We start from the raw sequence: 17,274 nt of genomic DNA on the forward strand, positions 1-17,274 counted from the left end.
GGGATGCGGGACAAACGACTGATGAACATCGGGACGTCTGGTCACCTTAACTATCTGTAAAAAGCAACAGAGAGTCCTGCGGCACCTTTAAGACATGCATCCGACGAAGTGGGCATTCACCCACGAAAGCTTATGCTCCAATACATCTGTTAGTCTTAAAGGTGCCACAGGACTCTGTTGCTTTTTACAGATCCAGACTAACACGGCTACCCCTCTGATACTTAACTAATTGTAACACTGAAAATAAAACTGATCAGCTTTGTGGGAGAGACTTAAGGAGATCAGAACTCATTGGGTCTCTTCTCTCAGCCAAGGCCAGGCAGAAACTGCTCTCTCCTGGCTCTCATCCTGTCAGCTGGGTGATGGGGAGCTATTTACCCATATGAAGGGCTTTGAGTGTGTCCTCCCCCCCCCCCCCCCCCCCCCCCCCCCCCGGTCCAGGGGCTGCTAGTGCTGCTGCTGGCTGTGGGCTGGCAGATGGTTGCTAATGGGTGTCAGGCTCTCAGCTGCCCAGCCAGAGGGGGCATTGGGTGGGCAGCTGAGACCAGCTCTGTGCAGGGGTGGGGGCGGACAGAACCCTGCAGACGTTCCCCAGGGCACGCAGCCGACAGCCCACACAACTGGGAAATGTACATTTCCCACCACCCAGTGCCGGGGGTCCAGCCCTGTCAGCCAACAGCGCTTCTTGGACCCCAGCTAAGGGCTGTGGGGTCCTCTGCAGAGCACGAAACAGCAGCTCGCCTTCCTGTTTGCATCCTGCTGTAGTAGGAACCCGGGGGGCAGGGGACATACCCCCCGGCACCCCTGCCTTAGCCATATGGGCACAGGTATGCCCCTGCTCTCAGCTTTGCCGGAATGGGGTCTAAGCCAGGGGTTCTCAGAGTTTTGTCCTGGTGACCCCTTTCACACAGCAAGCCCCTGAGTGCGACCCCCTTATCCATTAAAACACTTGTGTATATATTTAACCCCATTATCAATGCTGGCGGCAAAGCAGGGTTTGGGGTGGAGGCTGACAGCTCGCGACCCCCTGAGGGGTCCTGACCCCCAGTTTGAGAACCCCGGTCTAAGGGCAAATCTCTTCTCTCGCTGAGTTCACTGGTTCCTCCGGATTGGCCCCGCAGCAGCCGCTTTGCAGAGCCCGGCCCAGGACACTGCAGGGCTGGGCCTGGGAACTGCGCTTCCAAACTACAGCCCCCAGCAGCGCCCCACGTGCTCAGAGCGCCGCTGCCAGCCCAAAACTACATCCCCCAGCAGCCTCCGGGGCCTGCGCATGCTCAGTGGAGGGGACGAGCAACAGGAAGATGGAAGGGGGGAAAGAGAGGCTCAGGGGTAAGTGAAATTTAACTCAGCAGCCACATCAAGGGCAGCTGCCTGCAAGAGGAGAGCGCCTCGGCCTGCGGAGATTCCAGCACACAAAGGGTTAACTAACCCCAGTTTCCTGCATTGCTGCTTCTGTAGGAGTTGGTGAAACTTTCTTGGAAGTAAGTTTCCTCTGCAAGGCAGATGTGTGCAGAGAGGCAGGGGGGTTTGTGCCTGATACACCTCCTGCTTCTGGGTCATTTCCTAACTGAAAGATGTATCTGGGGGATTCCCTTCCTGGCCTTCAGCCCTGTCTGATGCAGCGAGGAAAGAGGGATTCAAAGCAAGTTCTTTAGAAATAAGTTTGATGCATAAGTTGGGGCTGGGGAGAAGGAGCCAACCCATGAGGGGCTTGGCCCCGAATGAGGGGATCTGGTCTGTTTATTCAGTGGTGACTCCTGTGAGATGTGGGTCACTAGTCATGGTGCTCCAGGCATCTTCAAAAAGTGGGCAACGTTGCTTTGAACTTACTAGCCCAGACGCAAGAGTTAGTTGCCCACCTTTGTGAGTCTAGTCCTGGAATCGGCCCCCCTTCGTCCCAGTGGAGCTGCAGCGAAGTCAGTGCCCTGGCAGCCCCTGGGGGTGGAAGCCTGGAGGGGTCTGATTGCAAAATCAGGGCCTAGCTAATTGGTTTTACTCACCAATCTAATGAAACCACCTTGTTTGGGGGCAGTATAATTTTCTAAGGCTAAATTGTGGTTGTGAGGCCAGATTCTGCTCTCAGTGATTCAGGAGTCGGTCCATGGACTTCAGTGGATTCGCTCTTGATGTACACCAGTGAACGCAGACTGAGGCCTCCTTGTTTGCACTTCGGTGTGAGGGGGCGTGTGGGGTGTTAGTGGGCTTTGACATTTCTACTTCCCGGATCAGACAGAGAGGAAGCAGCGGGGGGATTCAGCATTCTCAGCACAGCTGCTGGCAGAGACCCAGGAAGCAGCCACTGATCTGTGCATGGTGACCTCCAGCCTTGTCCTGCTGGGATCTGAGGGTGCTTCCAGTGTACATCTGTGGATCCCTGCCCTCCAGGGGAAAGCAGCTGATTCTGGGTAATGCGGCCCAGCAGAGGTGGACACAATAGCTCCTCAGAAGTAGTTTTTTATGAGTCTCCTGCACTAACCCTGGGGCTGGATTCCCTGCCGTGGTACCAAGAGAGGGGGTTGAGCCCCATTGCAGGCAAGGAAGCGCCCACCCTCTTCAGGTTAGACAGTGGAAATGTTTGGAGAGGGACTAAAGCTAGAATTGTTAATGTCCCAGGGCACCAGACTGGGAGTCAGGACTCCTGGGGTCTGTTCCTGGCTCTGCCACTGAGTCACTGCCTGGCCTTGGGTAAGTCCCTTCGGGCACAGTTCTCACAAGTGGCTACTGGCTTTGGGTGCCCAACTTGCGAAACCTGGAAGGGGGCTGATTTTCAGAAGTGCCGAGTGCCCACAACTCGGAGCGGGAACCGAGGGGGCTCAGCACCTCTCAAATAATCAGTTTGGGCTCCCAGGGTCAATAGCCGTCAGCAGCGCATCAGAGAGACTGATGTGGGTTTGCAGACTTCCCCAGCGTAGTCTGTGCGCTGGCCAGCACCTTACGCCCCTTGATTTCAATTCCTCCCTGCGGCGGAGGACCTGGGCCTGAGGTCCGTGGCATGTGAGGCTCCACACGGCTGCTCCTTACGTGTTTCAGTGGCAGGAACAGCTTAGCAGCTGCCTTCGTGAATTCAGCCCTGCCTGGCCTCTGCTGCTTACTTCCATCCAGAAGATCTGGGGCTGGATCCTCCGCAGGCCTGACTCAGGGCAGCTCTGCTGAGGATCTGGTCTATGACGTTGTCTCTGCTCTTCCTTTCAGTCCTGCCCATTTCTAACCTCAAATACCTCTCTCCTCCTGTTCTCAGTGTAGGGCGAGTTTCTTCTTCCCCACCTGAGCAGGAGCGACCATGATGGACAACGGCATGGACTTCCAAACCGACGCGCGTCCAGAACCTGGCTTTGGCAGCCACAGCCTTCCCGGGGAGCTCCTGGAGCCTCCAGCCATGGACCTGGAGGAAGGGGCCTTGCCAAGACTGGCCATGCCAACAGTCTGTGAACAAAGCCTGCACGGCCTGCAGCAGTCTGGATCCCCCTTCAGTGCCCTGCGCGCCGACCTTAACCCCTCTGCCGCTGAGGCTGAACTGTGTCTCGGTGCAGCCATTGCAGAGCCGACTGTCCCCGAAAGTGCCCTGGGGGGCCTGCAGACCCCCAGCTCTCCAGCTGCTCTGGACTCGGCCCTCCGGGCAGCTGGGGAAACTTGTGATGATGCTTGCAGGGACCTGGGAGGGGGGATGGAAGGTTGTGAGGACGCTGCAGTACCTGGGAGCGATGCTGACTGGAAAGGGAACCCAGAGGGAGCCCACCGCGGGGTGGGTTGTCCCAGAGTCCTGGCTAGCCCGGAGCAGAGTGACCTGGTTTGCATGGACCTGGATGAGGAGCCCGAGGCCCACCTGAGAGGGGAGGAGTGGGCCGAGAGCTTGGAGGAGGACGACCAGTTGGAGATCCAGGGCCTCCTCGCCCAGCTTCAGACCCTTAGCCCCAGCTTCCGCGACGACTCGCCTGCCTCGGAGGACGACCCGCTGCTGGCGTCGGACTGTGGCGCCGGCCCTTTTGGGGGAGACGCGGTGCTTCCCCACCAACCGGCCTTTGGCTGCTGCCGGGGCCTGCCGGGCGAGTGCCCTCCCTGCCTGCTGCATGTCGCCATGGGGAGAGGCCTGGCAATGCCGTCCTGCCACGCTCAGCCCTCCGCCTGCTCCCAGAGGAGCCGGGAGAGCCACGGCCTGCTCTTTGCAGAGGCTGATCGGGAGGACTTGCTAAGCCTCCTGCACCACGAGGGGGGGCTCCCAGCGGAGGCCAGTGAGGAGACCCCCCTCGCCAGGTCAGACGTCCTGGCCGGGAGCGACGGGGAGGTCCTGCAGAGCCAGGAGAGCCCGGCGGCCCAGCAGGCAGAGGAGGCAGCTTCGCAGGCAGAAGGCTCCGGCCGGTGGTATCGGAAACGGGGAGCCCATGAGGGAGACTCTGCCTGCGTGTCCCCGGGCAGTCGGGACAGCTCCCCAGAGCCTGTGTGGGTGGCCATGTCCCCTCCTCCCAGCCAGGGCCTGGAGCAGCCCACCCCCAGGAGCACGGCTGTGAGTGCTTTGCATGCTGGCTGGGGGTGTGCTGGCCCCGGGCATCCTGGGGTGGGGTTGGGCTCTGGGCCACCTTGCCATGGGGGACCTGGGATTAGCAACCTCTGGATGCCAGGCCTGGAGCTGAGCGCTCTGACAGATCCCGTGACAATGGCTACGCGGGGCGGTTGGGGGGCAGCCCTTGGCACAAGAGTCGCTGCCGGCTGCCCCCAGGCTGGGGGGGAGGGGAGCAGGATGTGGAGAGCGGCTGCCCCTGGCTTCCTGCCATGTCTAGGGTATGGGGGAGGCGTTCCTGAGGGCAGCCGCCAGGTCGAGGGGCTGCTGACCCCCGTTGCTACCCTGCAGCCAGAACATCCCCTACCCAGGCTCCCCAGCAATTTGACCTGTTCCCTCTCCCCGCTGGGGTCACATGGCTCTGGCCTATCCCCAGGCCGCTGAGCTAACCCAGAGGCCTCCACCCTGGCAGCAGCTGCCCACTGACCTCAGCCTCCCTGGCCTGCCCCTTCCTCTGCTCCCTCGCGCCCCCTGCCCAGAGCACGGAGCCCTTTGGCATTGTCCTGCTGCTGCTCTCGGTTCCCCTTTGGCTGCTGCCAGGGGGTTAGTTCGCTCTTGTGCCCATGGAGGTGGCCGGCCGGTATCCCGGCTTCTGCGTCCCCCTGGCTGCTGACACTCACTGATCTCGTGGTTGCTTTGTAGGTTAAAGAATCCCGGGCGGCCTATCCGGCCTTCAAAGAGGGTGAGTGACTCGTCCGCTTGTAACAGGGATAGAACTCAGGCGTCCTGCCTCCCCATCGCTGGCTCTGACCACCAGCTCGTGGGCCTTAGTGTGGGTGGCAGCCTCTCCCGGATGCTGTGTGGTTAGTGCTCGGCAGGCCGGCCCAGCCTGGCAGGGGAGGGGAGGGGATTTATGAAGGGGTGTGTGTGTGTCTTTCGCTGCCCTGGCTCATGGGAGGAAGGCTTTCTGGCTGCCAAGTCCTGGGAGAGGGGTCAGCATGAGGACCCTGGTTCGAATCCTGCTCTAGTCACAAGTGACCTGTTGTGGCCCATGTGAAATGAGTTTGGGGGGTCTCAGTCGGGTCCCCACGCTGCGTAAACCTTCTCGCGGCTGTCTGATGGGTGCCCCAGGACAGCCGCAGCAGGGAGGTCGAGGAGGCTGCACTCCCTTTTTGCACAAGGAAGGGGTCGCTCCAGCTCAGTGTGTGTGGGTGGGTGGGTGGCGGGGGGGTGGAGAGGGCGCTTGCCCAGCCACTGTCAGTGCCCTCAGCCTCTGGGGCTGCCAAAGTGGCGCCTCCCAACAGCACATGCAGGACAAGGAGATGCCATGGGGGCTTGGCAGGATACCCAGCTGGGGATGCATCCATCTCCCCTGCAGCTACCCCCAAGGGAGCTGGGGCAGTGCCTGCAGGGAGCTCAAAGGTGGGGTGTCATGGAGAGCTGCCTTGGGAGGGGTGTGAAAACCGGGATTGAAAAGCCAGTTCTGGTGATGCCTGCTGCTGCTTCGGCCCAGCCACCCGCCAGACCTGGCCAGGTGCTGGGCCTGGCTGGATGCACGTCTCTGTGGGAGGGGGAGCTTCTCCCTGCTCCGCAGAGGCTGCCACCCAAGCAGAGGGGGAACGTGTTGGGCTTCTTCCCATGGGGAGTTCAGGTCCGGGAAGCAGGGGGCACCGTGCCTGGGCTGATCTCACTCACGCTGAGGGACATTGCAGGAACACTGGGGCTCGGCTGGGGAGAGCGAGATGGGAATCACGCCCTGCTGAGGCATGGGGTAACCTGGCCCCCAGGATAAAAGGCTACTAAGAGAGGCCATGCCCCCTCCCCTCCCCCCACCCGCAGTCAGCAGCAGCTGCGCCTGGCTCCAGCCAGGGCCATGGGCATTGCAGGGAGGGGAGGAGCGGGGAGGCCCTGCCTTTGCTGACACCTTCCCCTGGCTTCTCAGTGGCAGGCCCCTGTGAGCCGGAGGATCTCCTGGACGGAGTGATCTTCGGAGCAAAGTATCTGGGCTCCACACAGCTGGTCTCGGAGAGGAACCCCCCGACCAGCGTCCGCATGGCGCAGGCCCAGGAGGCCGTGGACAGGATAAAGGTGGGTGAAGGCGCCGGGGCAGCCGGGCGGTCGCTAGGCAGTGCGCGCCGGTCCTGTCGAGATGAGCCCCTGGCACTAGTTGGCTTTCACCCGCCAGGAGCCAAAGCCCAGCTGTCTGGGACAGCCCAGCCACGGTGCCCTCTCCTGCCCAGAGCACAGCGTGCATCCTCCTCTGCCCTCCCCGCCTGCGCCTGTCGCAGGGGGCTCCTGGGCTCACTGGGCTGGCCTGGCCTGGCAGCAGGTCGAGGGAAGTGTGGGCCACGAGGGCAGGATCTTGTCCGTTCCCTCGGCTGCTCTGGGCCGGGTGGCAGCGGGACAAAGCTGAGCCTGTCGTGAGCGGATGCCTGTGTTTGCATCAGGTTCTCACCCACCCCTGCCATTGCAGCCAGCAGTTGGGCTTTGACCAGGGGGTGAAAGTAGGACACCCCCCTTTCCTGGGGCCCCACTCCAGAAGTGGGTGCTGCTGACTTCCCCGAGGTGTGTAGCTCTGTTTATACTCAGACCTGTAGGCTGCAGGGAGCAGGTGTGAAGAGCAGCGAAAGCAGGTCACTCCTGGGTCCAGCTGCAGCTGGAAGCCGAGCTCCCGCTCGCTAGGCTGGGTGGGGGAAGGGTTCATTTGAACAGGGTTCCAGCAGTGGGATGCAGAGAGACGAGAAGGAGGAAGCCATGGTCAGAGCACAGGCCAGGGAGTCAGGAGACCTGAGTTCCAGTCCCACCCCTTCCACGGGGCCAGGCATGGCTTCTGTGTGCCTCAGTTTGCCCAACCGTAAAAAGAGGCTGATCCATTCCTCCTGCGTGGGCTGTCTGTAAAGTGCTCACTGAGGGTTGCTCTGGACGGGAGTTGCCCAGAGATCGGGTAGAGGAAGGCAGGGCAAACCCAATCCGTTATGTTAGCTGCTGCTAGCCAGCTTTGGCATTCCAATGGGCTGTGAACTAGTAACCCATCGCCCATCCCAGCACCCCAGACTGCATGTTCATGGGGACCCATTGCTCCTTGAGGGGAAACGGAGGCACAGAGAGGGGCGGTGACTCACCCCTGGTCACAGAGAAAGTCAGGGCAGAGCTGAGAATAGAACCCAGGAGTCCTGGCTCCAAGTCTCTCGGTTTGTCAGAGGGTGGAGAGGGATGGGAGGAGAGAGATCACTTATGTTTGAACCTCTGCCCTGGGGCTACTGTGACCACACACATGGGTGCTTTGTCCTTACCGTGCTGCAGGCGCCGGACGGGGAGTCCCAGCCCATGACCGAGGTGGATCTGTTTGTCTCCACCCAGAGGATCAAGGTCCTGACGGCCGACTCGCAGGTGTGTATGAAATGATGTCGTTACGGGGGGTCGTTACCTGTGCTAGGAGAACGGGGCTTGTTCCTGTTAGAATCCTCCCCGCCTTGGGACATCATCTTCTCTGCACCCCACCCCCTCCACCCCGGATCAGGGCACTTGGCCCGTGCAGGAAACAGGCCTTAGGCTAAGTGTGAATCCCTGTTGACTGCACGTGGTGTAGGTGTCCTGGGGTTGTGATCCCACCCGGATAAAGAGGCTTTTCCTCCTGGAGGATCCACTGGCATCAGTGGGGATCACACAGCTGCTGCCAAAATGCAGCCACCTCTAGGGTGGACCCAGCAGCAGTTAAAAGTTTACATGTAAAGGGAAAACCAATTGGTTTTGTGCATCCCTTAGGCCAGAGGCGCCAACTTTCTAAGGTGCCAGAGGGTGCCCGACCCCCAGCTCTGCCCCAGGCCCCGTCCCCACTTCACCCCTTCCCCCAAGTCCCCGCCTCTTCCCTCTTCCTCTTTGCCTCCTGCATGTGGTAGAACAGCTGATCGCCACAGGTGGGAGGTGCTGGGAGGGAGGGGGAGGCGCTGATTGGGGGGCCATTTTTTTCCAGAGCACCCACGGGGTCGGTGCCTATGCCTTAGGCCTCCTCTAGGTTCAGAGCTGTGCTGGTACACAGCCCTGCGGGCATGCTCCTCAACTAATCTAAACCTGGTTTCTATTGATTGATTATGTCAAAATACGCCTGAGCGTCCAGGCAGGGTTCTGCAGCAGTTTCACTGGGTGGATAGAGAAGGCCGAGGAGGATTCGTGTTCTCCTTCATAACCATCGGCCTGTGCAGTCAGGTCTCCGCTGCCTTTGCTGGAGGTCTCCTTGCAGGACCCACAGGAGTGGCTCTGGAGTCCAACCTGTAACTCTGAGGGGTGTTCTCCCAACTGTGTGGCCGGCGTTTGAGTGAAATCGTCACCTGAGCCCCGCTAAGATCCCTTCCCTCCTCTCGGTTAACAGGCTCCCCTGGCTTGGAGCCTGTGCTCCCGTAATCCTGCTGGCACTCCAGCTGTCCACCAAGGCCACCAGGGCTAGCGGGGTAGATGACCCCTGAATTTCTCATGCCCCTCCCCCCAGGAGGCCATGATGGACCATCCGCTCCAGACCATCTCCTACATCGCGGACGTCGGCAGCGTCGTCGTGCTGATGGCGCGCAGGAAGCTGCCGCGGCGGGCGGACACCTCGGGGGAGAAGCGGCTCTACAAGATGATCTGCCACGTCTTCCATTCGGCTGACGTGAGTCTGAGCCCGGCGGGCAGGGCAGGGGGCAGAGCGTCGCCCGGGGGCTTTACACAGGCTCCAGATCCCAGTCCTACCCGAAGCCCAGTAGGCGTCACGAGCTGGTGGTTCTCAGCTTGGCCTCCAGGGGGTGCTGTTCCTTGAGGCGGTTCAGTTGCACCTCTCCCTGCCGCTGTGCTGGGCCTTGTGCCTGTGGGGCTGGGAGCTCGCTCACCCCCATCTCCAGCCGCCTTGGGTCCAGCTCGGAGACAGTAAAGGGTGCTGGGGGGGGAGGGGGTCCTCTGTACTGTAGGGAACGCCAGGGCTGGGGGGGAGGGGAGAGGCCTGGGGGTGTCTTTGTCATAGAGCGGTCCCTGGTTGGGTGGGGGATGGGAGAGGCTTGGGGGTGTCTGTGCTTTAGAGGGGGTCCGCCTGGGTGGGGGAGGGGAGAGGTGTGGGGGTATCTCTCCATAGAGGGGGTTGGAAGTGTCTGGCTCCGCCCCACCCCGCAATACATCCCAGGTTCTCTGCAGCTGCCGTAGCAAGGTTTGGCTGTTCCCTGACAGGATGACAGATGGGTGGCTTTGACCCCCTGGCACTGCCCAGGCTCCTGGGCGCGTTGGAGGGTGGAAGCCCTGTACCCACAGGCGCCCCCCTGCCAGGGTAACCTCAGGGCACTTCCTCCTGCAGGCTCAGGTGATTGCCCAGGCCATCGGGCAGGCCTTCAGCGTGGCTTACCAGCAGTTGCTGCAGGCCAGCGGCATCGACCCGAGCCAGCTCTCCCCCAGCCAGGACAGCCGTGCCCTGGAGAGCCAGGAGCTGCACAACGGGGACCTGGCCCACTTCTCCAAGCAGGAGAACTGCAAGGAAGTAAGAGCTGCCCGCAGGGGCGGGGGGTGGGATGGGATGCTTGGCTCCCTGCAGCGCCTCCTGCTGGTATTTGTTGGGAGTCTCCTGTGTTGCGACCTGCCAGTGCCGTGCTGGGGGAGCTGAGCCTGGAGTAGCCGGGGGCTCCCGCGGGGCCAGTGCCCCGCTCCCTACAGCCTCCCGCTCAGTACCAGTGCAGCACTGCACCCTCTGGGACCCAGGTCTGGAGTAGCTGCATCACCCAGTCCTCTTGGTGCCTGCTGCAGCCCGAGCTCCCGGCCGCGCGGTCACCAGCCCCGAGGGCCCCTGGGCTCGCTCTGCAGCTCAGTGGGCCCCATGCTCTGCCCGGCCTGCAGGTCTGCATCCGCAAGCAAAAGGGGGAGATCCTGGGCGTCGCTGTGGTGGAGTCGGGTTGGGGCTCCATCCTGCCCACCGTGGTCGTCGCCAACCTCATGCATGGGGGCCCTGCGGAGAAGTGCGGGGAGCTGAGCATCGGGGACCGGCTCATGTCCGTCAACGGGACGAGCCTGGTGGGGCTGCCCCTCAGCACCTGCCAGAGCATCATCCGGGTGAGGAGCGGCAGGGGAGATGGGGGGGGGGGGGGAGGAAGGGAGGACAGTGGGATGGGTGACTGGGGAGGGGGTTGGGGGGACAGTGGGGAGGGGGTGCTGGAGGGGTGAGGAGCAGCAGGGGAGATGGAGGGGAAGGGAGGACAGTGGGATGAGTGACTGGGGAGGGGGTTGCGGGGACAGTGGGGAGGGGGTGCTGGAGGGGTGAGGAGCAGCAGGGGAGATGGGGGGGGGGGGGACAAGGGGATGGGTGACTGGGGAGGGGCTTGGGGGGACAGCAAGGAGGGGGTGCTGGAGGGGTGAGGAGCAGCAGGGGAGATGGGGGGGGGGAGGGAGGACAGTGGGATGGGTGACTGGGGAGGGGGTGGGAGTAGACAGTGGGGCGGGGTGGCTGTGGAGGGGGTGATGGGGATTGGGGGACAGTGGAAAGGGGGCAAGGAGAGGTGGGAGGAGACGGGCATGGTGGCTGGGGAGGAGGTGATGGGGATGGTGGGGCAGTGGGGCTGGGGGGGCAATGGGGATTGGGGGAATGGTGGGGCATGATGATGGGGCTGTGGAGGGTGGGGGGGATGGTGGGAAGGGGAGGGAGTGGAGGGGGACCAGGTGACCTGTGCCCAGTTCCTGGGCCCCTCAGTCCGTGATAGCCGCCCCCTTTCCCTCAGAGGCGCTCAGCCCTTGGCGCCCAGTGTTGAGGGACGTGTGAGCTGGGGGTGGACCCTGCACTGCTGGGATGCGGGCTGGGCCCAGGAGCCCCCGTGGGTGCAGTGAGACCTTCCAGACTTAAGCCTGCAATAGTCTGCCAGCAGGGAACCCAGGAGTCCTGGCTCCCAGTGTCCTGCTCGGATCTCTCTGCAGGAGGGACTCAAGCCGTGCCCTGGCCCTAGGAGGAGCATGTGTTTGGGGGCATCCTATGAAACGCTTCCTCTGGGAGGTGTCCGAGCAGAACACGGGCAAGCCCAGAGGGCAGCATGGCCTAGAGGGTCAAGCAGGGCAAGCTGGACTTGGATTCCTGGGTTCTTTTTCCTGACCTGCAGTGTAACCTTGGGCAAGACTGTGCCTTGGTTTTCCCCCTGTAAAAGGGGGGTGGTAATTACGCTCACCCCATGTAAGGCGTTTTGAACACGGTCACTGTGTTCAGATCTGCCCTCCCTTCCCCCGGCACGGCCCTGAGGGCATCGTGGGCCCAGTGGGCGTAAACCTGCCTCGCGTCTCCCCCCCTGCGGCCGGGCCGATCCTGATAGCCCCTGTGGCGCTAATGAGCCCCCCCCCCGCCCCCGGCAGGACCTGAAATCGCAGACTGAGGTGACGCTGAGCATCGTGCACTGCCCACCCGTCACCACGGCGATCGTCCGCCGGCCCGACTCCAAGTACCCGCTGGGCTTCTGCGTGGAGGACGGCATTGTGAGTGGCGGGAGCCCTGAAGGGCGGTGGGGGGAGGGCCAGGGGCCCTCTGGCCAGCACAGACGCTGCACTTGGGGCGAGAACTCGGGCCCTTGTGCTCCGGGGTCGCCGGCCGGCTCCGCTCGAGCTAGGGGAGAACCTCCAGCTGCCTAAGGAGCTGCAGGCGCGTGGCCCTGGTGGGCGTCAAGTCCCGGGAGTGAGAGAATGGGCAGCGATGGGGCTGGTCCCGTGTGGGGCATCGTCAGCACCGAGTGTAGGGAGTGGGGGGGTGAGCAGCGAGGCCTGGGCCTGTTACCCCAGCGCCCGCAGACTGTCTCCTTTCGCCCTCCCCCAACAGCACCAGCTGCCAGGGTGACCTCCCCGTGCCAGGACCCCAGTGACCACGGCCTGTCCTGGGTCCCAGCTCCCTGGTACTCTCCTGCTCGGAGCCATGTCTCTGGGGGCCCGGCCCTGCTGCCTCCAGGGCCAGTCCTGCCAGGGCGCAGAAGGGTGTGGGAACGTGGTGCGGAGTGAGCAATAGGGGGCGCTGTGACTGGGGCGATGGCTGGCGAGCGCAGTGTGCAGGGAGGGGTAGGCCCAGAGGTGGGTTTCACGGGCTCTCTGGGCAGGCGAGATTTGCTCTGCTTGTGGAGGCAGTGGAGGATGGCGTGCTGGGGCGGGGCCTGGCCTGCTCTCACCGGTGCCCCCTGCCATTCAGATCTGCAGCCTGATGCGAGGGGGGATAGCGGAGAGAGGCGGCATCCGCGTGGGCCATCGCATCATCGAGATCAACGGACAGAGCGTGGTGGCCACGCCGCACGAGAAGATCATCCAGATCCTCACGCAGGCCGTCAGCGAGGTGAGCCAGGCTGAGGCCAGGAGTGCAGCAGGGCCCTCTGCCCCATTGTGGGGGCTGGCATGGGGCAGACCCCACCCTGAGCCCCCTGCCTCAGCTGGGGAGGCTGGTGTGGGACAGACCCCTGCACTGTTGAGGGGAGGAAGGCTGACTCCCACCCTGAGACCTCTGCCCTATGATTAGGGGGGGTCTGACATGGGCCAACTCTCCCCAGCCCCCAATTTCCTGGGTGCTCATCTCAACTCCCAGTCCTGCTTTGCAAGCTGCGATCTCTGCTGGGGAGGAGCTCCCTTGTCACACTGCTGAGCGGCACATCTCTGCTGCCTGCTGCGCTGCAGGGGCTGTTCTCCTGCTCCCCCTGCCCCTTCTGTTCCTGCACCCGGAGCCTCAAGCAGGGGCCGATCTTCAATGCCCTGGGCTGCAAACGCTTTCTTAGGGAGGGACCAGCTGCCCTCTTCTCCCCCGCAGGGCAGGGCAGTGCAGCCCCCTCTGGAATTGCAGGTGCTGTAGGAAATGGTGACTCGGATTCGCTGGCACTGAACTAACGCCCCAAGTGGTGTACAGTTGGGTCTCGGAGGAGCGCTCTCTCTCTCTCTCTCTCTCTCTCTCTCCAAAGCGACAGGCTACCGGGGGGCTTTGGAGGCTGCAGTAGGGGTGGCAAAGTGATGGCTATTTACCCGAGCCCGTCCCTGAGCCCTGGGGCAGCTGGCAGGTTAGCGTGGGAATCCCAGCCAGCTGGCCTGAGCTCCCTTGCAGGCCTGAGCAGGTTCAGGGTTCTGCTAAGAACTGTTGGTCTTTTGTCAGGCCTTCAAGTTCGCCCTTAGCCTGGGCAAGAAACTCCACATCCTGCCCTAACCTGCATTATTTAACCCTGTTAAAACCAGCGGCTCAGCTCCGCCCCAGAGGCAGCTGCCTTTCAGCAGAGGGGGGGGGGGGAAAGAAGTAACTCTCTTGCAGCCAGTACATGGACATATAAAGTGCCGTAGTATCTCTAGACCATGCTTCATCATGAAACGTTTTCCCTGGGTCCTTCTCCCAGGCCCAGGGAGGCTGGGGCAGATGAGTGAGGTCTGCAGGGCTCTGACCCAAGTGGGAATGGAGTTCTCCCAGGTGATTCTCCCAGGGGTCCAGGAGAGCTGGCTGTATTTTAAAGAATCCTTATTGAGGTTGCAGGAACAAACCATCCCGATGTGTAGAAAGAATAGTAAATATGGCAGGCGACCAGCTTGGCTAAACAGTGAAATCCTTGCTGATCTTAAACGCAAAAAAGAGGCTTATAAGGAGTGGAAGATTGGACAAATGACCAGGGAGGAGTATAAAAATATTGCTCAGGCGTGCAGGAGTGAAATCAGGAAGGCCAAATCACACTTGGAGTTGCAGTTAGCAAGAGATGTTAAGAGTAACAAGAAGGGTTTCTTCAGGTATGTTAGCAACAAGAAGAAAATCAAGGAAAGTGTGGGCCCCTTACTGAATGAGGGAGGCAACCTAGTGACCGAGGATGTGGAAAAAGCTAATGTACTCAATGATTTTTTTGCCTCTGTCTTCACGCACAAGGTCAGCTCCCAGATTGCTGCACTGGGCAGTACAGCATGGGGAGAAGGTGACCAACCCTCTGTGGAGAAAGAAGTGGTTCGGGACTATTTAGAAAAACTGGACGTGCACAAGTCCATGGGGCCGGATGCGCTGCATCCGAGGGTGCTAAAGGAGTTGGCGGGTGAGATTGCAGAGCCATTAGCCATTATTTTTGAAAACTCATGGCGATCGGGGGAGGTCCCAGATGACTGGAAAAAGGCTAATGTAGTGCCCATCTTTAAAAAAGGGAAGAAGGAGGATCCGGGGAACTACAGGCCAGTCAGCCTCACCTCAGTCCCTGGAAAAATCATGGAGCAGGTCCTCAAGGAATCAATTATGAAACATTTAGAGGAGAGGAAAGTGATCAGGAACAGTCAGCATGGATTCACGAAGGGGAAGTCGTGCCTGACTAACCTAATTGCCTTCTATGATGAGATAACTGGCTCTGTGGATGAGGGGAAAGCAGTGGATGTGTTATTTCTTGACTTTAGCAAAGCTTTTGATACTGTCTCCCACAGTATTCTTGCCACCAAGTTAAAGAAGTATGGGCTGGATGAATGGACTGTAAGGTGGATAGAAAGCTGGCTAGATCATCGGGCTCAACGGGTAGTGATCAATGGCTCCATGTCTAGTTGGCAGCCGGTTTCAAGTGGAGTGCCCCAAGGGTCGGTCCTGGGGCCGGTTTTGTTTAATATCTTTATTAATGATCTGGAGGATGGTGTGGACTGCACTCTCAGCAAGTTTGCAGATGACACTAAACTAGGAGGCGTGGTAGATACACTAGAGGGTAGGGATCGGATACAGAGGGACCTAGACAAATTAGAGGATTGGGCAGAAAAAAACCTGATGAGGTTCAACAAGGACAAGTGCAGAGTCCTGCACTTAGGACGGAAGAATCCCATGCACTGCTACAGACTAGGGACCGAATGGCTAGGTAGCAGTTCTGCTGAAAAGGACCTAGGGGTCACAGTGGATATGAAGCTGGATATGAGTCAACAGTGTGCTCTTGTTGCCAAGAAGGCTAACGGCATTTTGGGCTGTATAAGTAGGGGCATTGCCAGCAGATCGAGGAACGTGATCGTTCCCCTTTATTCGACATTGGTGAGGCCTCATCTGGAATACTGTGTCCAGTTTTGGTCCCCACACTACAAGAAGGATGTGGAAAAATTGGAAAGAGTCCAGCGGAGGGCAACAAAAATGATTAGGGGTCTGGAGCACATGACTTATGAGGAGAGGCTGAGAGAACTGGGATTGTTTAGTCTCCAGAAGAGAAGAATGAGGGGGGATTTGATAGCAGCCTTCAACTACCTGAAGGGGGGTTCCAAAGAGGATGGAGCTCGGCTGTTCTCAGTGGTGGCAGATGACAGAACAAGGAGCAATGGTCTCAAGTTGCAGTGGGGGAGGTCCAGGTTGGATATCAGGAAAAACTATTTCACTAGGAGGGTGGTGAAACACTGGAATGCATTACCTAGGGAGGTGGTGGAGTCTCCTTCCTTGGAGGTTTTTAAGGCCCGGCTTGACAAAGCCCTGGCTGGGATGATTTAGCTGGGAATTGGTCCTGCTTTGAGCAGGGGGTTGGACTAGATGACCTCTTGAGGTCCCTTCCAACTCTGCTATTCTATGATTCTATGATTCTATGATTCATTCCCTATCCCTCTAGGTCCATATCAAGACCATGCCGGCCTCCACCTACCGGTTACTGACAGGCCAGGAGCAGCCCATCTTCCTCTGAAGGGCGGAGTTCACATTTACCCATCTGTGGCTCTGCACATGCTCCAGCTGCCTGGCTTTGGGCCCTGGCCTGGGGCAGCAGCTGCGTCTCCAGGTCCCTCAGGGCCTGCTGGGGGCCAGATCCCGCCGCTTTTCTTGTTTCGTGCAGGGACCCCTTTGGCCTTTTCTGGATGTACTGTGCCTGGCCTCACCACCCGAGGGGGCTTTGCACCAGGCCTTAGAGACGGGGACCCAAGCTCCTTGGCTCCTCTCCTGGGCCTCGGCTCACTCACCTGTTCCGCTGCCGGAGTCGCCGGGTTGTGCCGTGCAGTGCGGATCAGGGGCCTTGATGGGGTGGGCCCTGGAGAACACAAGTGCATCAAAGGGAGCCCTGTGCCCCTCCTCGCTGCCTGCAGGTGGAAGATCCCGCCTTGTGTCTGCTGAATCCCAGCTGAGTCTGCCACACAGAGCAAGGGCGACTGGCCTAGCCATGGCTGCTCCCTCCCTCTTGTCCTGGCAGCGGCCTGAGAGGGCCCAGCAAACCGCCCACGATTCCAAGTGTAACACCAGCTCCGGCTGAGGGGAGGGTGCTGCCCAGATGGACAAAGCCCCTCTTAGACCTGCCTTGTTAATGCTGTTTGTAACCCCCCTCCCGCAGTGCCTGGGATCAGGGCTGGGCATGAGAGCCAGATCCATGCTTGCGAACTGGCCTCTGAGGTGGGGAGGGGTCAGCTGCACCCTCGTTCTGCAGAAAGTCAAGAGAAGCTGCAGGAGCAGCATGGCCTAGCGCTGGGCGTGGGGGAATGTCGGGCTGGAGCAGGCAGCAGAGGCCTGGCCAGCCAGTGCGTTGGGTGGGGGAACACGGGAGAAAGGGGCTCTCTGCGACCCCACCCGGCTGCTGGAGCCTCTGCCCTGGGCCGTTCCCATGGGCAGGGCTGGCGTGTCAGGCTAGCCCTGTGGAAGGCTGCGTGTACGAAGTTAATCGCAGTGGTGGTCCCAGCATGAGAGACAAAGTGGGGGAGGTTGGACCAACGTCTGTCCAAGAGAAGTTGGTCCAGTAACAGGTCTTCTCGCCCCCCCTTGTCTCTCCTGGACTAAGTCAGAGCCCCGGCGCTCCCTGGGCTGTAGGAAACCCTGGGGCTGTGATTTTTAACCTGTACTGCTGGCTAATGTAAGAATAAAGGCTGTTTGTGGCGTG

The 17,274-nt window shown here is 60.6% G+C and overlaps 1 protein-coding gene across 1 annotated transcript; it reads left to right on the plus strand.

The window, feature by feature from the left end:
• Nucleotides 1–1,302: 1,302 nt before the first annotated feature.
• Nucleotides 1,303–17,274, plus strand: APBA3 (amyloid beta precursor protein binding family A member 3). Its single transcript, XM_054013893.1, has 11 exons — nucleotides 1,303–1,481; nucleotides 3,239–4,501; nucleotides 5,198–5,237; nucleotides 6,438–6,583; nucleotides 7,799–7,885; nucleotides 8,982–9,140; nucleotides 9,813–9,992; nucleotides 10,346–10,558; nucleotides 11,840–11,959; nucleotides 12,657–12,797; nucleotides 16,027–17,274. Exons 2-11 carry the CDS (start codon nucleotides 3,281–3,283, stop codon nucleotides 16,096–16,098), a joined length of 2,379 nt encoding a protein of 792 aa, XP_053869868.1. The 5' UTR covers nucleotides 1,303–1,481; nucleotides 3,239–3,280; the 3' UTR covers nucleotides 16,099–17,274.

Source organism: Malaclemys terrapin, chromosome 24, assembly GCF_027887155.1.
Source record: "Malaclemys terrapin pileata isolate rMalTer1 chromosome 24, rMalTer1.hap1, whole genome shotgun sequence".
Lineage (NCBI taxonomy): Eukaryota > Metazoa > Chordata > Testudines > Emydidae > Malaclemys > Malaclemys terrapin.